Here is a 21,843-nt window from a genome sequence, read left to right on the forward strand (position 1 = left end):
GTGGAGGAGGGTGTATAAGCTGGAAATGAGATGTTTGAGGACAATATGTGGTGTGAAGTGGTTTGATTGAGTAAGTAATAATAGAGTAAGAGAGATGTGTGGTAATAAAAAGAGTGTGGTTGAGAGAGCAGAAGAGGGTGTTTTGAAATGGTTTGGTCACATGGAGAGAATGAGTGAGGAAGTTTGACAAAGAGGATATATGTGACAGAGGTGGAGGGAACGAGGAGAAGTAGGAGACCAAATTGGAGGTGGAAAGATGGAGTGAAAAAGATTTTGAGTGATCAAGGCATGAACATGCAGGAGGGTGAAAGGCGTGCAAGGAATAGAGTGAATTGGAACGATGTGGTATACCGGGGTCGGTGTGCTGTCAATGGATTGAACCAGGACATGTGAAGCGTCTGAGGTAAACCATGGAAAGTTTTGTGGGGCCTGGATGTGGAAAGGGAGCTGTGGTTTCAGTGCATTATACATGACAGCTAGAGATTGAGTGTGAATGAATGTGGCCTTTGTTGTCTTTTCCTAGCGCTACCTCACGCACCTGCAGGGGGATGGGGTTGTTATTTCATGTTTGGCGGGGTGGCGATGGGAATGAATAAAGGCAGACAATATGAATTATGTACATGTGTATTTTTTTTTTTTCTGTCGCTGTCTCCCGCGTTTGCGAGGTAGCGCAAGGAAACAGACGAAAGAAATGGCCCAACCCACCCCCATACACATGTATATACATACGTCCACACACGCAAATATACATACCTACACACCTTTCCATGGTTTACCCCAGACGCTTCACATGCCCTGATTCAATCCACTGAAAGCACGTCAACCTCGGTATACCACATCGATCCAATTCACTCTATTCCTTGCCCTCCTTTCACCCTCCTGCATGTTCAGGCCCCGATCACACAAAATCTTTTTCACTCCATCTTTCCACCTCCAATTTGGTCTCCCACTTCTCCTCATTCCCTCCACCTCCGACACATATATCCTCTTGGTCAATCTTTCCTCACTCATTCTCTCCATGTGCCCAAACCATTTCAAAACACCCTCTTCTGCTCTCTCAACCACGCTCTTTTTATTTCCAAACATCTCTCTTACCCTTACATTACTTACTCGATCAAACCACCTCACAATACACATTGTCCTCAAACATCTCATTTCCAGCACATCCATCCTCCTGCGCACAACTCTATCCATAGCCCACGCCTCGCAACCATACAACATTGTTGGAACCACTATTCCTTCAAACATACCCATTTTTGCTTTCCGAGATAATGTTCTCGACTTCCACACATTCTTCAACGCTCCCAGGATTTTCGCCCCCTCCCCAACCCTATGATCCACTTCCGCTTCCATGGTTCCATCCGCTGCCAGATCCACTCCCAGATATCTAAAACACTTCACTTCCTCCAGTTTTTCTCCATTCAAACTTACCTCCCAATTGACTTGACCCTCAACCCTACTGTACCTAATAACCTTGCTCTTATTCACATTTACTCTTAACTTTCTTCTTTCACACACTTTACCAAACTCAGTCACCAGCTTCTGCAGTTTCTCACATGAATCAGCCACCAGCGCTGTATCATCAGCGAACAACAACTGACTCACTTCCCAAGCTCTCTCATCCCCAACAGACTTCATACTTGCCCCTCTTTCCAAAACTCTTGCATTCACCTCCCTAACAACCCCATCCTTAAACAAATTAAACAACCATGGAGACATCACACACCCCTGCCACAAACCTACATTCACTGAGAACCAATCACTTTCCTCTCTTCCTACAAGTACACATGCCTTACATCCTCGATAAAAACTTTTCACTGCTTCTAACAACTTGCCTCCCACACCATATATTCTTAATACCTTCCACAGAGCATCTCTATCAACTCTATCATATGCCTTCTCCAGATCCATAAATGCTACATACAAATCCATTTGCTTTTCTAAGTATTTCTCACATACATTCTTCAAAGTAAACACCTGATCCAAACATCCTCTACCACTTCTGAAACCACCCTGCTCTTCCCCAATCTGATGCTCTGTACATGCCTTCACCCTCTCAATCAATACCCTCCCATATAATTTACCAGGAATACTCAACAAACTTATACCTCTGTAATTTGAGCACTCACTCTTATCCCCTTTGCCTTTGTACAATGGCACTATGCACGCATTCCGCCAATCCTCAGGCACCTCACCATGAGTCATATATACATTAAATAACCTTACCAACCAGTCAATAAAACAGTCACCCCCTTTTTTAATAAATTCCACTGCAATACCATCCAAACCTGCTGCCTTGCCGGATTTCATCTTCCGCAAAGCTTTTACTACCTCTTCTCTGTTTACCAAATCATTTTCCCTAACCCTCTCACTTTGCACACCACCTCGACCAAAACACCCTATATCTGCCACTCTATAATCAAACACATTCAACAAACCTTCAAAATACTCACTCCATCTCCTTCTCACATCACCACTACTTGTTATCACCTTCCCATTTGCGCCCTTCACTGAAGTTCCCATTTGCTCCCTTGTCTTACGCACTTTATTTACCTCCTTCCAGAACATCTTTTCATTCTCCCTAAAATTTAATGATACTCTCTCACCCCAACTCTCATTTGCCCTCTTTTTCACCTCTTGCACCTTTCTCTTGACCTCCTGTCTCTTTTATACATCTCCCACTCAATTGCATTTTTTCCCTGCAAAAATCGTCCAAATGCCTCTCTCTTCTCTTTCACTAATAATCTTACTTCTTCATCCCATCACTCACTACCCTTTCTAATCAACCCACCTCCCACTCTTCTCATGCCACAAGCATCTTTTGCACAATCCATCACTGATTCCCTAAATACATCCCATTCCTCCCCCACTCCCCTTACTTCCATTGTTCTCACCTTTTTCCATTCTGTACTCAGTCTCTCCTGGTACTTCCTCACACAAGTCTCCTTCCCAAGCTCACTTACTCTCACCACCCTCTTCACCCCAACATTCACTCTTCTTTTCTGAAAACCCATACAAATCTTCACCTTCGCCTCCACAAGATAAAGATCAGACATCCCTCCAGTTGCACCTCTCAGCACATTAACATCCAAAAGTCTCTCTTTCACACGCCTGTCAATTAACACGTAATCCAATAACACTCTCTGGCCATCTCTCCTACTTACATACATATACTTATGTATATCTCGCTTTTTAAACCAGGTATTCCCAATCACCAGTCCTTTTTCAGGACATAAATCTACAAGCTCTTCACCATTTCCATTTACAACATCTGTGTGTGTATATATATGTATACGTTGAGATGTATAGGTATGTATATTTGTGTGTGTGGACGAGTATGTATATACATGTGTATGTGGGTGGGTTGGACCATTCTTTCATCTGTTTCCTTGCGCTACCTCGCTGACGCCAGAAACAGTGATTAAGTATGATAATAAAAAACTATATGTATGTATATGTATGTTTATGAACGTGTATGTATATAAGTGTGTATATGAGTGGATGGATCTTTCTTCGTCTGTTTCTTGGTCTTTCCTAGCTGATGCAAAAAACAGCAACCATGTATAATAATAATGATAATATTCATCATGTAATGTTCAATCAAGTTCATAATGTATAAATCTTACTAGTTACACTGTAAACATCCCTGTATATCTGCCACTCCATCTTTCTAGACATACCTCACCCATATCCTTATCCAAAGTTTGCAAATGTCCAACTCACCCTAAGCTTAAACTCCTGCATGATTAATTATCAGGATACGGTCATGATTGCCCAGTTCTGCAATATCTTAACAGTGCATTTTCAGTTGATTGGCTGCCTAAATCCAATAAACCATTATTTATTTATCTATCTATTTAACTCTGAGCATTAGGGGTGTTTGCCGTAGGGATGGTGATGTTAGTCTTGCTTGATAAATCAACATGCACTGTAAATAACTAAGTACAACTGCAGTGTGGTTTCAGAAGTGGTAGAGGATGTGTGGATCAGGTGTTTGCTTTGAAGAATGTATGTGAGAAATACTCAGAAAAGCAAATGGATTTGTATGTAGCATTTATGGATCTGGAGAAGGCATACGATAGAGTTGATAGAGATGCTCAGTGGAAGGTATTAGGAATATATGGTGTGGGAGGCAAGTTGTTAGAAGAAGTGAAAAGTTTTTATCGAGGATGTAAGGCATGTGTACGTGTAGGAAGAGAGGAAAGTGATTGGTTCTCAGTGAATGTAGGTTTGCGGCAGGGGTGTGTGATGTCTCCATGGTTGTTTAATTTGTTTATGGATGGGGTTGTTAGGGAGGTGAATGCAAGTGTTTTGGAAAGAGGGGCAAGTATGAAGTCTGCTGAGGATGAGAGAGCTTGGGAAGTGAGTCAGTTGTTGTTCGCTGATGATACAGCGCTGGTGGCTGATTCATGTGAGAAACTGCAGAAGCTGGTGACTGAGTTTGGTAAAGTGTGTGAAAGAAGAAAGTTAAGAGTAAATGTGAATAAGAGCAAGGTTATTAGGTACAGTAGGGTTGAGGGTCAAGTCAATTGGGAGGTGAGTTTGAATGGAGAAAAACTGGAGGAAGTGAAGTGTTTTAGATATCTGGGAGTGGATCTGGCAGCGGATGGAACCATGGAAGCGGAAGTGGATCATAGGATGGGGGAGGGGGCGAAAATTCTGGGAGCCTTGAAGAATGTGTGGAAGTCGAGAACATTATCTCGGAAAGCAAAAATGGGTATGTTTGAAGGAATAGTGGTTCCAACAATGTTGTATGGTTGCGAGGCGTGGGCTATGGATAGAGTGGTGCGCAGGAGGATGGATGTGCTGGAAATGAGATGTTTGAGGACAATGTGTGGTGTGAGGTGGTTTGATCGAGTAAGTAACGTAAGGGTAAGAGAGATGTGTGGAAATAAAAAGAGCATGGTTGAGAGAGCAGAAGAGGGTGTTTTGAAATGGTTTGGGCACATGGAGAGAATGAGTGAGGAAAGATTGACCAAGAGGATATATGTATCGGAGGTGGAGGGAACGAGGAGAAGAGGGAGACCAAATTGGAGGTGGAAAGATGGAGTGAAAAAGATTTTGTGTGATCGGGGCCTGAACATGCAGGAGGGTGAAAGGAGGGCAAGGAATAGAGTGAATTGGAGCGATGTGGTATACCGGGGTTGACGTGCTGTCAGTGGATTGAATCAGGGCATGTGAAGCGTCTGTGGTAAACCATGGAAAGCTGTGTAGGTATGTATATTTGCGTGTGTGGACGTATGTATATACATGTGTATGGGGGTGGGTTGGGCCATTTCTTTCGTCTGTTTCCTTGCGCTACCTCGCAAACGCGGGAGACAGCGACAAAGCAAAAAAAAAAAAAAACTGCAGTACTGTGGAAACATTTCTAAACAAACGTTTAGAGTATATCTAATGATAAAGGAATGAACTGAGACACTTTATCTATCATCTGAGGATGATTCTAGATCAGCCACTGTAAACTAAAGGTCTGACCTAGAATCACTTACCAAACTGCACTATGTATGTTATAAGCCTTCTGGGCATCTGGTCACTAAACAATTTTAATTTTCCAGTGAATCAAATATTTAGCAAGTATCAATAAGCTTAAAACACTAATCTTAAGCCTCCCACAAGGAGAAAAAGAACAGTACAGAGAAAAACCATGCTTCTTACCAATAAGTGACTCCACTGGAGAGTAGAAATCTCTTATACTTTCACTGTAGTGACTCAAGTAGTCTCGTACTCTCTCTAACTGAGGCAGAAGTGGATCAGTCTCCAGGTGATCACAATTACTAGCAGCTGAATCAAAATATTACTTTATTATTAAATGATTATGTACACATACATACGTCTTCAGTAAAAATATGTACCAGAATAAGTATTTCCTATGTACACCGGACAGTCCCTATAAATTTGTACACATCACAAAAGTATTTTCAAACACAGACTATTATATGTATAATATGCACTTAAATACACCATATATATTTAGTACACTCAGTACATATACATTAATACTTTCATTTCATATTTATCTGCCCTTTCGTCCTGTGGCCCCATTTGGTCACTTTCATTCTTTAGCTGTCATGAATAATGCACTGAAACCACAGTTCACCATCCACAATCAAGCCCCACAGACCATTCTGCTGTTTCCCCTGAACATTCCATATACCCTGGTTCAGCCCAGTGACAACACATTCCCCTATTATACCACATCAATTCATTATCCTGAGCACATCTCTCTCCTAACTGAAGGCTCAGGCCCAGATACCTCAGCCTCTTTCAACTCAACTCCACAGTCTCCCTTCCCCTCTGCTCCCTTGACTTCTGACACATGTATCTCTTAAATTAGCCTTTCCATATGTCCAAACTATTCAAAACAACCTGGTCAGCTCTTTCAGTTATACACTGCTTACTACCATGCACCTTCTTACACCATCATAAATACTGTATAAAGTTTCATACAAAGCATCTTACTAGCTAGTGAGTGACTGAATTCCAGGGCCCTGCTCATCTCACTTTTCACATTCCTCTCTCACAGAACAAAACTCAAACATAATAAATAACATATTTCATATAATTTCTGAAACTGGTAACCTATTGCATGAGTCATGAACAGTAGAAGATCTGAGATAATACATTCTGCGGTAAAGGTGGAGGGAAATTACATTCTAGTGTTGCATTATCATAATCTAAAAGTTTCCATTTATGTTTTCTCATTTGTACCTGATTTCAAGGATATACATCATTACTATGCACAACCTTGATCACATATCGATTTCTTATCCATTTTTCTCAGTCACATATAAAATGATCAATAAAATTACCAAGTTGCAACTTCAAAACTCCACCTTTTCAGAAAGATTTGAAAATGATCATGCTTGGATCAAAATTCAGATATATTTCTCCAGTTTCCATTTGTGAGACTGTTACACTGAATACTTTTAACTAATAATATAAAATGTTAAGGCCTACACCAGCAATAAAGCAAGTCACATGGATAAACTGCCACAGCTAAAGAAATTATTCTTCCATCTGTATCATCTTCATGTCAGCATTTACCTGTCCCAGAAATGCCAGGCTGGGGACCAAAACTTAAGTTTCATCATTTATAACAACTCTTTCCTACTACCTAATTACCTCTCACGCCAATGACCTCCTTTACACATATTCAGTCTCTAGCTGTCACCTACACTAATGAAATAACCTATGTGTGTTTGTCAACACAACAACAGCTCCATGATGATAATAACTGAAACTTGAAACTTGTATGCATACTGAGGGGACCCCAAGAGTGTGCACTTGGGTATGATTTTTTTTAGTGTGTGTGTGTGTGTGTGTGTGTGTGTGTGTGTGTGTGTGTGTGTGTGTGTGTGTGTCAGTGTGATGGGGATTACAGTCCCTGGGATGAGTGGGGTGGGCATCGCCACTCACATGCTACATTTTCAGGCTTAGCGACTTTCACAACTTCTTTAACACATATATGTCCTCTTTTCCTAAACCTGCCACCAACTACTACACTCCACTCCAACATGATATGATCAGACATTCCACTTGATGCACCTCTTGGCACATTCATATCTAACAATTTCTTCCTGCACAACTATTAGTCAGCAAATAATCCAATTATTTCTACTTACCCCAATCCTACTGACCGACATATATCAATTCATGTATGCATGTCATTTTAAATCATGTACCTGTATTCCCAATTACCACTCATCTCTCAACAAACAATTCAACAAGCTCTCCCCCAAATTCATTTACATCAGCTTCCTCATTCCTCTAATTACTATCTATCTGTATCTCTGACACCCATTCCATCCAGTAACTCCCATCAAGGGGTGGCTACAGCAAAAGAGTCTCCATTTATCCCTGCCCTTACATGCCAATGTTGCATATACCATTTCTCTCCCTAAAGCATTCCTCCATCCTATTTGCCCATGTCATAGGTAGTCTTTCTCTTACACCAACCCCTTTAATTGTACTATCATATACTCTCCTTGTAAACTACCAGTCTTGCATTCTTTCCACGAGCCCAAACCACCTCAAAGTATTACGTTTCACCAATTCTACCACTCCACAATTCATTCCCTTTGCATTCCCTGACATACCACATCTCTCATACATCCCTTCACTTCTTTCTTCATTCCACCTAGTCATAAAGCCTGGATTCTTGACCTCTGTGACTCATTCCATGTCCATGTTTTGGCTGCATAGGTCAGGGTTGAGAGAATTACGCTGTTCCTCAATCCTCTCTTCATTTTCATACTTACACCTCTACCCTTCATTATTCTAGTAAAGACCCCAACAACTCTTCAACCCTGTACTGCTCTCTCCCTGATCTCTCCTTCCATATCACCAAACTTATTTAGGACAACTCTGAAGTACTTAAATTCTCTCACTTCTTCAGTCTTTCTCCCCACCATATCCACAGCACAATTTAGTACACTTTCTTTTATCACTTTATATGGATTTACAACTTCTATACTTTCACTCTGTTTCCTTTCATACACCATTACTTTACTTTTACATGCATTTACCTTCAATCATCAACACTTACACACATCATAAAGCACATTTACAACCCTCTGCAACTCCTCTTCACACTCAGCAAACAACACAGTATCATGCGTAAGCAGGCTTGCCACTATCCACATATCTCATTGCCATACTCTAACTCTGCAACACTTTTCCCTATTTTTGTTTTCATCTCTCTTATCACTACATACATGTACATTAAAAGGCCACACTGACATTACACAGACCTGCCTCACACCTACATATATCCCAAAACTTTCACTCAACTCTCCATCAAATCTCACACATGCATTCACTCCTCCACATAAGGCTTTCATGCCATCCAACAGTTGTCCCCCTAGACCATATATCCATAATACATCCAATTAAGCATTCCACTCGACTCTGTTATACACTTTCTCCAGATCCATAAAACCTGCATGCAACTTCTTAACTTTCGCTAAATACTTTTCCACATTCATCTTTACTACAAAAATCTCATCCACACATCCCCTAACTTTCCTAAAACCCTTTTGCTCTTCATTTATTCTGCATTCAGTCACTTCCATCACTCTATCAATTAACATTCTTGCATGCACTTTTCCTAGTACACTTACAGATTTATTCCCCTATAATTGCCACATACATCCTTAGCACATTTTCATTTGAATAAAGGAACAATAACAACTTTCACCCAATCCTCAAACACATCCTTCTGTTTCCAAAGTAAATTACATCAGATACATCCACTCTGTTTCACGTCCTCCTACATACTTCAGCATTACTGCCATCATCCCATCCAATCCAGGTGCCTTTCCTACCTTCAGCCTCATTATTGCCTTTCTAACGTCCCTTTTTGCTAAAGGCCCTTGCATTTGTATCCTCTTTCTTCCATCCTCCATAACCATGCTGGGAACAACTGCTGCCTCTCCTTCTCCCGCATTCATCAGTTCTTCAAAATACTCTTTCCATCTTCCTTTCACTTCCTCCTTTTGATTCAGCAACTCCCCTTCCTTACTTCTCTCAATAACATTTCCACTATTACATCCACCTCTTTCCTTTTTCACCTCCTTCCAGTATAGTTTCTCATTATACCAAAACTTTTCACTTAACTTCCTTACAAAATTTTCATCTGCCCTTTCTTTGCTTTCTTCTATCAGCCTCTTAACATTCTGCTTACATGTTTCATATTCTTCCCTCCTCCTCTGCTGAACTTCCACTAGTACATTTCTATTGAGCAATCTACCATATGCACTTTTCTTCTCTTCCACAGCATTTCTAATTTCTTGTGTCTGCCATGCACTGCCCTTTTTACTCCATTATCTCATGACCTTGTATCCAAATACTAATTCTACAACCTTAAATAGTATTTCTCTAAACATTTTTAATTAAACACCTCATTCACACAACTGCATCCCTACATTCACTGCACTTCAATCTATGTTTTCAATTACCTTCCTTTCATACTCCTCCCCGCATTTTTTCTGATTCATCTTCCAACTTGCCAATACTTTTACCTCTCATTCTTCCTTACACCATACCTCCACTTCTCCCTGGTCCTCATCCCCATAAGAACTGCAAATTGGTCACTCTCCAACGAATCCTCTCACAACTCTCTACCTTTCATCCGCTGCCACATAGTCAATCAAAGCCTGTTGCTCTTCTCTTCCATCATTCCTCATCCATGTATACCTATGGATCATCTTGTGCTGAAGAAAGGTGTCTGCAAGGAATAAAACCCTCTCAACATAAATATCTACAAGATAACTTGCATTCTCATTTACTCCAGGCACTCTCCATTTACTATCTCACCAATTTCATAACATCCCACTTTTGCATTCATATCGCCCAATAATACAATGTTTCTCTCATTCTCAAAACTGTTTATACAGTCATTCAAAGTTCTGCAGAAAAGCTTCATTTCATCCTTACCTCTTGTTGTCTTCATATTCCAGGGCACATATACACATTCCTATGCATACCTCACAATCCCAATCTTTCCTTTCACCCACACTATTCTTGATCCATTACATCCATGCTCTGTAACACTCTCTCATACTCTTAGTGATAGCAGAACTACACATTCTTCTTTCCTTTTTCTCAAACAATTTTCACTCACTCCAGTTTATGCTACACCTCCTTCCATGCTCTCCCTTAACTTGCATTCATCATTTCCATTTTCATGACAAAAACCTTCCCAAGGGTATGGGTTTTCCCAATCCCTAGCACATCCAAGCTAAAACTTTTGAACCTCTCCACAAGCTCCCTCCTTTACCTCTCACCAGTCATTCCATTCATATTCAGCGGTATCACCCTTAATTGCTCATCTATTTTAATCCTTGGCATAGTTGGTACACTCCAGTGCCACTTCTTAGATTTAATGCCTCACCCTAAACAGGTCACTAGCAGACGGCAACTCCAACACAGTACTTCCAGAAGCACTGAGGCTCTAAAATTGTCAGAAAACTAAAAAGTGACAGCACACCTCAGGTGTTTGTCTAAATTTAAAAGGATTGTCCTGATAGAGCTCCACAATGCCTCTCCCTTTAGTTCCACCCCAGAGGAGTGTACTAATGAAGTCACCATGAGAAGGTGGGGTGAGACTTGGATACTCAAGTAAAACTAGAGTATCCCATTGAGGTAATGAAACTTAACTACTTTTCCCAATTCTAAGCCTCACTTTTCACAGTAGCAGCAGCACCTACCTCACTGGTTACAATACTGCCACTGCGCAGTATACGCTTAATTGTCTCAACGCCCACATTCATAGATACGCAATTGTCGCAACACCCACATTCAGAGATAGGCAATTGTTGCAACACCCCCCAATTTCTGTTCCCCAGGCACCAATAATCAATTCCATGCATAAGAAATCACATACACATTAAATAAAGACAATAAAACATAATAAAGTATATGGAATTCCTACCCTCAAGGATTGACTTGGCTCTTGCTTCTTGTGGTAACACACGGAAATCTACAAACCAAGCCTCAATCCAAGCAATGAAGAACGAGAGGAGAACTAGAGTCACTTCAAATGGATAACTTGTTTGGTAGCTCCACTGTATCAAAAGAAAAATTATATCGATACATAACCAGTACATCTCTCCACATCACCATAAAACTCAGCTAAAATTATAGGCTCTTCACTGCATTAAGCTGATGAAAACACCAACTCCTGTCTACCAAGTCCACCAAAGATGGGTACAGTATACTGTTCATTCAACCTTTTGAAAACAATTAATATACTGGAAAAGTTTTTTGGGGGTTTAAAAGCTATGTTGAATAGTGAAAGAAATAAGACTATAAATATTGGAGTGATATTACAAAAATGTTAGGTACTTGAGAATACTGTGTAGTTGCCCTTGACATATCCAAAGCTTTTGACAGGGTGTGGCATTTGGGTTTCATCTCTACATTCCCCTCCTTTGGTTTCCCTCCCGCACCTTGCTCCATCATATCTAGCTTCCTCTCTGGCCAGTCTATTTCTGTGGGTGTTGACGGATCAATTTCTTCCCCTTTATCCATCAACAGTAATGTCCCTCAAGATTTTGCCATTTCCTCAACTTTTTCTCCTTTCCATCAATGATTTTCTTTCTTCCACAAATAACCAAATGCACAAATATGCTGACTACTCAACACTGCATTCCTCCACATCCTTCAATTCTGCTCCATCTTTTCTCACTCAATCTGTATCTCATCTCAACGCAACTTCCTCAATAAACTCAGACTCAGATGAAATCTGGTTACGTATAATGCCTCAAGAACCCAACTTTCTAATGAAAATTCCTCACAACTTTCCTCCCTCCTTTGATGGCTCTGTAACTCCACCCCTTCACTCAGCGAACATACTTGATATTTTGTAACATCCACTCTACCTTGGAAACCCCACATGACAGAAATAACTACGTCTGCCTCTAAGAAACTTGGAAACCTATTTAGATTTTGAAATTTCTTTTCTTCCAAATAGCTGCTCCATTTATACAAAGGACTGATCCATCCTTGTATGGAATACTGCTTTCACATCTAGGGTGGTTTGGTTCTAGCTCTGCATACTTACATAACAAAGTTGAGTTGAAAGATGTCCAACTTATATACACTCCCAGGTTACCTTTAATACTTGACCCACTTTGCCCCCAAGAGCTAGCTGCATAAGTGGTCCCACAACTAACGAAATCACACAGCACTCAACAAGATGTTGCATCATATGATTACTGTGGTCTTCAGCAACTTAAAGGTAAACCATTTTGAAAACTATTTTTTTTTCCTACATCACAAAGCTTTGGAACTCTCTACCCTTTCATGTTTTTCCCAAAAACCTTGACCCAGCACATAATAAGACAGGGTTTTCACATCCTTTAACATTCATAAATACTTTCATTTGTCCCTTCTTTTTCTCTTTCATTAAATTCACTATACTTCAATTAAGGCCCAGCCTTGATGTTAAATTCTGTCCATGACTGCACCATGCAATCTGGTTTAAAAAGAGAGATTATATAAAAAAAGAGAAATTATATATCTTTTTTTATCATGCTTTGTTGCTGTCTCCCGTGTTAGCGAGGTAGCGCAAGGAAACAGACGAAATAATGGCCCCACCCACCCACATACACATGTATATCATAAATGTCTACACACACACATATACATACCTATACATTTCAACGTATATATATATTTGTCCCAGGGGATAGGGGAGAAAGAATACTTCCCATGTATTCCCTGCGTGTCGTAGAAGGCAACTAAAAGGGGAGGAAGCGGGGGGCTGGAAATCCTCCCCTCTCATTATTTTTTTTAATTTTCCAAAAGAAGGAACAGAGAAGGGGGCCAGGTGAGGATATTCCCTCAAAGGCCCAGTTCTCTGTTCTAAACGCTACCTCGCTAATGTGGGAAATGGCGAATAGTTTGAAAGAAAGAAAAATATATATATATATATATATATATATATATATATATATATATATATATATATATATATATATATATATATATATATATATATTATCCCTGGGGATAGGGGAGAAAGAATACTTCCCACGTATTCCCTGCGTGTCGTAGAAGGCGACTAAAAGGGGAGGGGGCGGGGGGCTGGAAATCCTCCCCTCTCACTTTTTTTTTTTAATTTTCCAAAAGAGGGAACAGAGAAGGGGCCCAGGTGAGGATATTCCCTCAAGGGCCCAGTCCTCTGTTCTCAACGCTACCTCGCTAATGCGGGAAATGGCGAATAGTATGACAGACAGAAAATATATATATATATATATCTTTTCTTTTAAACTATTCGCCATTTCCCGCGTTAGCGAGGTAGCGCTAAGAACAGAGGACTGGGCCTTTTTTGGAATATCCTCAACTGGCCCCCTCTGTTCCTTCTTTTGGGAAATTTAAAAAAAAAAAAAAAAAAATATATATATATATATATATATACATATATTCTTTTTTTTTTTCTTTTTTTTTTGCTTTGTCGCTGTCTCCCGCATTTGTGAGGTAGCGCAAGGACCCAGACAAAAGAAATGGCCAAACCCACCCCCATACATAATGTATATACATACACGTCCACACACGCAAATATACATACCTATACATCTCAATGTACACATATATATACACACACAGACACATACATATATACCCATGCACACAATTCACACTGTCTGCCTTCATTCATTCCCATCGCCACCTCGCCACACATGGAATACCATCCCCCTCCCCCCTCATGTGTGCGACGTAGCGCTAGGAAAAGACAACAAAGGCCCCATTCGTTCACACTCAGTCTCTAGCTGTCATGCAATAATGCCGGAAACCACAGCTCCCTTTCCACATCCAGGCCCCACACAACTCTCCATGGTTGACCCCAGACGCTTCACATGCCCTGATTCAATCCACTGACAGCATGTCAACCCCGGTATACCACATCGATCCAATTCACTCTATTCCTTGCCCGCCTTTCACCCTCCTGCATGTTCAGGCCCCGATCACTCAAAATCTTTTTCACTCAATCTTTCCACCTCCAATTTGGTCTCCCACTTCTCCTCGTTCCCTCCACCTCCGACACATATATCCTCTTGGTCAATCTTTCCTCACTCATTCTCTCCATCTGACCGAACCATTTCAAAACACCCTCTTCTGCTCTCTCAACCACGCTCTTTTTATTTCCACACATCTCTCTTACCCTTACATTACTTACTCGATCAAACCACCTCACACCACACATTGTCCTCAAACATCTCATTTCCAGCACATCCACCCTCCTGCGCACAACTCTATCCATAGCCCACGCCTCGCAACCATACAACTTTGTTGGAACCACTATTCCATCACACATACCCATTTTTGCTTTCCGAGATAATGTTCTCGACTTCCACACATTCTTCAAGGCTCCCAGGATTTTCGCCCCCTCCCCCACCCTATGATTCACTTCCGCTTCCATGGTTCCATCCGCTGCCAGATCCACTCCCAGATATTTAAAACACTTTACTTCCTCCAGTTTTTCTCCATTCAAACTTACCTCCCAATTGACTTGACCCTCAACCCTACTGTACCTAATAACCTTGCTCTTATTCACATTTACTCTTAACTTTCTTCTTTCACACACTTTACCAAACTCAGTCACCACCTTCTGCAGTTTCTCACATGAATCAGTCACCAGCGCTGTATCATCAGCGAACAACAACTGACTCACTTCCCAAGCTCTCTCATCCACAACAGACTGCATACTTGCCCCTCTCTCCAAAACTCTTGCATTCACCTCCCAAACAACCCCATCCATAAGCAAATTAAGCAACCATGGAGACATCATGCACCCATGCCGCAAACCAACATTCACTGAGAACCAATCACTTTCCTCTCTTCCTACACATACACATGCCTTACATCCTCGATAAAAACTTTTCACTGCTTCCAAGAACTTGCCTCCAATACCATATATTCTTAATACCTTCCACAGAGCATCTCTATCATATGCCTTCTCCAGATCCATAAATGCTACATACAAATCCATTTGCTCTTCTAAGTATTTCTCGCATACATTCTTCAAAGCAAACACCTGATCCACACATCCTCTACCACTGCTGAAACCACACTACTCTTCCCAAATCTGATGCTCTGTACATGCTTTCACCCTCTCAATCTACCCTCCCATATATTTCCCAGGAATACTCAACAAACTTATACCTCTGTAATTTGAGCACTCACCTTTATCACCTTTGCCTTTGTACAAAGGCACCATGCAAGCATTCCATCAATCCTCAGGCACCTCACCATGAGTAATACATACATCAAATAACCTTACCAACCAGTCAACAATACAGTCAACCCCTTTTTAATAAATTCCACTGCAATACCATCCAAACCCACTGCCTTGCTGGCTTTCATCTTCCGCAAAGCTTTTATTTCCTCTTCTCTGTTTACCAAATCATTCTCCCTAACCCTCTCACTTTGCACACCACCTCGACCAAAAAACCCTATATCTGCCACTCTATCATCAAACACATTCAACAAACCTTCAAAATACTCACTCCATCTTCTCACATCACCACTGCTTGTTATCACCTCCCCATTTGCCCCCTTCAGTGATGTTCCCATTTGTTCTCTTGTCTTTCGCACTTTGTTTACCTCCTTCCAAAACATCTTTTTATTCTCCCTAGAATTTAATGATATGCTCTCTCTCCAACTCTCATTTGCCATTTTTCACCTCTTGCACCTTTCTCTTGACCTCCTGCCTCTTTTTCTTATACATCTCCCAGTAATTTGCATCATTTCCCTGCAAGAATCATCCAAATGCCTCTCTCTTCTCTTTCACTACGAATCTTACTTCTTCATCCCACCACTCACTACCTTTTCTAATCTGCCCACCTACCACGCTTCTCATGCCTCAAACATCTTTTGCGCAAGCCATCACTGATTCCCTAAATACATCCCATTCCTCCCCCACTCTCCCTATGTCCTTTGTTCTCACCTTTTTTCATTCTGTACTCAGTCTCTCCTGGTACTTCCTCACACAAGTCTCCTTCCCAAGCTCACTTACTCTCACCACTCTCTTCACCCCAACATTCACTCTTCTTTTCTGAAAACCCCTACAAATCTTTACTTTCGCCTCCACAAGATAATGATCAGACATTCCTCTAGTTGCACCTCTCAGCACATTAACATCCAAAAGTCTCTCTTTCGCATGCCTATCAATTAACACGTAATCCAATAATGCTCTCTGGCCATCTCTCCTACTCACATATGTATACTTATGTATATCTCTCTTTTTAAACCAGATATTCCCAATCACTAGTCCTTTTTCAGCACATAAACCTACAAGCTCTTAACCATTTCCATTTACAACACTGAACACCCCATGTATACCAATTATTCCCTCAACTGCTACATTACTCACCTTTGCATTCAAATCACCCATCACTATAATTCAGTCTCGTGCATCAAAACTACTAACACACTCACTCAGCTGCTCCCAAAACACTTGCCTCTCATGATCTTTCTTCTCATGCCCAGGTGCATATGCACCAATAATCACCCATCTCTCTCCATCCACTTTCAGTTTTACCCATATCAATCTAGAGTTTGCTTTCTTACACTCTATCACATACTCCCACCACTCCTGTTTCAGGAGTAGTGCTACTTTTTACCTTGTTCTTGTCGTCTCACTAACCCCTGACTTTACTCACAAGACATTCCCAAACCACTCTTCCCCTTTACCCTTGAGCTTCGTTCACTCAGAGCCTAAAGATCCAGGTTCCTTTCCTCAAACATACTACCTATCTCTCCTATTATATGTCTTCTCCAGATCCAGATATATTTAAAAATATATGTATAAAACACTGAGAAAACTGAAGTAAAAGAGTGCTAAGTGCATGAGGAACCTGATGGTCAAGCAACTGCTTAACTCTTTCAGACACACTGCAGTTTTCTAGTGCAATGATGAGTCAGGTGTAAATGTGATAAACCTGAAACTCTTGAGTAGTACAAAAGGAATACCAAGTAGCAACAGAGAATAATGTAAAAAATTAAATCCATGGTGTCACAGTCACTGGAAAAGTACAAGAATGAAACAAGGTGTTACACCTAAGTTCCTCTATTGTGGTGACACTCAAAAATACTCTTGATTTTCTTGAAAAATCTTTACTGGAAATTTGCCCTAACAATCAGTCTGCATGTCTAAAATCCCAAGCCACTGTGTCTGAAAATGAAAGGGGTAAAAAAGGGCTTGGCATTCAAATCAGTTATAATTCAAAAATGAATCTTTTTTTATTTCTTATGCATTTAAAAACCCTTCCATTATAAGGTCTTAATATTTTCTAACTCATTCTTTAGAAATGCTCAAACTGGTAATGAAGCCAACGAACAATGTCAAAAAATCTGAAAGTTCCTTATAACATTTTGCAAGCTAAGAGCTTCACTACCATTATAACACTAAACATTTCTAAAGTCTCAACCAGATAATGTGTATAAAATATATATTTTTCACAGAGCTCTAGTTGAGGTGCCATGGTTTAACTCTTGGTTGTGTATTTGGATGCCATAAACGGCTCCCAATGATGTCATATTTAATCATTAAAGAAATGGAAATTGCTACTTTATCTTTTTCAACACTTTTATAAATATGAAAAGACCATGAAGTTTTCATATATGACACTGAAAACCCCAGAAAACATTACTGGATGATGGAAAATATAATTTTCCTATAAAAATGTGTTAAATATCACAAATGATTATGGATAAATGGTACCCAAACACCTTCAAAACTGCAGCACGATATAATAAAAGCATAATCATAGCATCAACAACAGAATATTTTCATGAAATATTATATGTACAGTATATTCTATAGCTATATATTCAGTAAAAGTTCAGGCACACTCCATAAAAGTGGCTCATTGTTTGAATGAAAATGATGGCACTTGAGCTATGCCCCAATGGAAAAAAATGCCCTCAAATGCTGTCAATCCAAAAAGCCAGAGGGTAAAACTGTAAATGAGCAAATAAATGAGGCTTCTGTCTACTTCACATTCCTTTTAATTCCAAAAGGAAAAGTTTTCAACCATCATGTGAAGGGGTTACTGAGCATAAGTCTACGACTCAAACTGAAATGAAGAAAACATAATCTACTACATTCTATCACCTTTCCTGCTTTCTTAGAAGGGTGGACTGTACAGCACTTTCTCTAAACATAGCTTTTACACCAACTTTCCTTTGACCACTAATGTTTAACTGGCCATACTGCTTTTGACTGTACTTATATAAAGTCAAGTCATCTCAGCTTGCATGGGACCCTATGAACTTTCTTCTAATAAACAATTATCCCTAAATCACATGATGCTTGTCACATCTCGGACAAAGCATATATGACCATGAAATCATTCCATTCTTTTGATTTTCATCCCTACTTTATGACTACTATGAATCACTGTAAAGTTGTCATTTGTAATCAAGAAATCTTTAACAAAAAGAAAGTGTGCTGACTTGACTTCTTTCTCAATCACCAAATCTCCAAGGTCCTTCACCATAAGTCTCTCCAGCAACTGTTTAGTCATACTTTCCTCACCACTTCTGACATCAATCTATCTATGCCCTGTAGCTTACTCTCCATTCACCATCTTATCATCCTCTAACTCCTCTTCAGGTGATTCCATATCTCATCCTCCTCCCATAACTCCTACTGGACCAATGTCCTCTCTTAAATTTTTCTTGTTCAGATTCATCCAAGTTCTCTTCCTGCTACAGGTGGGCGAGACACATGGGCTAGATGGCACACCTTTACACACGATAAAATAAATGTGCCTCTGAGCTAGGTCCAATTCTTATTTACCTCTTTCATCTCTGTCTGAAAACAAAACCTTCCCTTCTTTTTAGAAGTATGACTTGGTCCAGCCCATCACCTGGAAGAGATCATTCTAACCCTCCTATCACCCCAGTGCTTTCACTTCTACTACCTCTATAAAGTTTTTGAAAATCTCCTCATCTTGGTGTTCCTTTCACATTAAGGATCCTATTCCCTTCTTTAGATCACCAGTATGGCTTTTACATTAAGGATCCTATTCCCTTCTTTTAGATCACCAGTATGGCTTTTGAGTGAAAGGTCAGCAGGTGATCTCTTCCATGTAACCCATCCTTGGGTTAGGAAATTTGGTTAATGTTTTGTTGCAGTCCTCAACATCTCTAAGCATTTGACAAAGTATAGCACAAATCTTTACTTACTAAAAGTTCTTTTCTTTCCCCTCTCTGCTTCCTTTGTTCCCTAATGCATTACTTCCTCTTCATTTGCTCATCGTGTTAGTTACTGATGAAGCAAATTCCTTGCATTCTTTCAACCTGGCATCCCTGAGGGCTTTGTCCCGTTCCTTATACTATGTCTGCTCTTCAAACATGATCTGTCTCCAACTTTTAACCCTATTCAACATTATGCAAAAGATTTCACACAATTCTTCAACTCAACTGTCTTACTTTCTCACTTTATACTTGCCATAGAGAAAATTTCAAGGTTCAAGATGTCTGAGGAGATGGGAGTTGAGAAGGGATTCAAAGATTTTGGAAATGGTAGATTTTAAAGAAAAAGTTTCTAGTGGGGTCAAAAGTGTCATCCTTCTTAGCAATGGGATGTACCAACAAATGCTTCCAAGGAAAAGGGAAAGTTCTGGTTTCTAAACAGAAACGAAACAGACAAGCAAATACACGTGCAAGGTCAGAGGTGCACTCTTTCAGTGTAATGATGTTATAAATATTTTTGACAAGCTTGATGTCATAAATATTCTCATGTAAATAACTTACAACCATATAAGTCATTTATATATGTTTTCAGCATCTTTTAAGTGATGTGACCAGACGACCCAACCCATATTCAAATTAAGTTCAAACAGTACGTGTTCAGATGTAGGTTTAAAGAATTCTAAATTTTAGTAATTAGGGGGATGTACTCTATTCAGTGTCTCATTAAAAATGGAAAATTTTAATTTGTATACCCCAACCACAGTGACAGTGCTAATCAACAAGGAATCAAAAGACTCAATGAAAATCAAATGTCAAAAGAGCTGGTCTATAGTATAACTGCTGCCTTTGCTATCAGCTTGTATGAAAATATAGATGTGAAGAGAAATGGGTTTCCTTAGCAAGGACACATATGGTATAAAAAGAAAAAGGAGAAAAAAATGGAAGCACCAGAAAAGGCAGAATTCAGGTGAAAGAACTATGGTGAGAATAACAAATAACAGTAATCTTTAAAAAAATGATGCAAGGTAAAAATTGTGTGCCTGATCACTACATGAGTTTTCTGCATGAATCTAAACAAACATTTTTTTGATGAATGAGCTTCACTGGGTGACCAAAGCAATCTAATCTCTTATAAATGCTCTTGAGAATATGCATCATTAGTAAGCCTCATCTCTGGTAGAACACACAAAAGCAAAATGGTTATATCTACGGACTGTCAGGGTAAAATATGAGTAGATGAACAGATGAAATTTCAACAGTCTTAATGTGAATAAAAACTCTCATTGAGGATAAAAAATGGAAATATCTTGATCAAGTCTGACAAGTTGCAGGATGTTAGAGCCTTCATGAAAGTAAAGAAAAAATTTATATCTTCATTCAATGTAAAGTCTGTTGAGTGAAGTGATATAACTTATACTGTCAAAAACTACTGGAATATGGACTTTAACAGAAAAATAGCATGCACAATGTAAACTTTTTGAGTAGATGTAAAATTCTGACAGTGAGCCTATCCTATGAATATCAACTAGTTGCCAAAAGGAAGTAAAAGCTGCTAAGGATGCTGGATATTCTAATTTGATATTCAGTCTATTAGAATGAAATACATCATAAAAGCATTTTGAGGACCTTCCACTTTGCTAAAGTAAGAATTCAAGCCAATCAAATATCCATTTCCTTACATCTAAGAAAGTTTCCAATAACAAAACATAATAATAATAATACCTTATACATTAAACTCTTGCAGATAAAGAACCCACAGCTTCCAGCAGTGGTTATCTGAAATATAAATAAGAGCTTACAATCTTAAATTTCATTCATGAATTTCACTAACTGTATCATCAAATGTTTAAAAACTCTGTTGAACAAAATAACTATAACCCTGTAAATCTGCCACAAAAACATTTTAATTTTCCCTCCTAGTTCTGCAGCATCCCATTACATCCCCTCCATTTTATAAACTCCAAACCAGTTGTTCAGAGTCAAATGATCATTATTAATATATCAAAATCCATGTAAAGCTCTCCGAAAGATATTTCATCTATTTTGTGCATTATGCAAGCAATCCACATTCGTTCACAGCTGAGTGGCCCATCTGAGCCTCATCTAGACACTATAATTATACAACATTCATATCACTCC

General features: G+C 39.6%; 1 protein-coding gene across 3 annotated transcripts in view; it reads right to left on the reverse strand.

Moving 5' to 3' along the window:
- The window catches only part of Start1 (Steroidogenic acute regulatory protein-like), a 205,624-nt gene that overhangs the window by 92,838 nt on the left and 90,943 nt on the right, over positions 1-21,843 (reverse strand). For all 3 annotated transcript variants that reach the window (XM_071664913.1, XM_071664911.1, XM_071664912.1), the window contains 3 exons: positions 21,427-21,480; positions 11,432-11,564; positions 5,656-5,781 (listed from right to left, as the gene is read on the reverse strand). In XM_071664913.1, the coding sequence (XP_071521014.1) occupies positions 5,656-5,781; positions 11,432-11,564; positions 21,427-21,480 (313 nt within the window). The remainder of the gene's footprint in view (positions 1-5,655; positions 5,782-11,431; positions 11,565-21,426; positions 21,481-21,843) is intronic.

This window comes from Panulirus ornatus, chromosome 9, assembly GCF_036320965.1.
Source record: "Panulirus ornatus isolate Po-2019 chromosome 9, ASM3632096v1, whole genome shotgun sequence".
Classification (NCBI taxonomy): domain Eukaryota; kingdom Metazoa; phylum Arthropoda; class Malacostraca; order Decapoda; family Palinuridae; genus Panulirus; species Panulirus ornatus.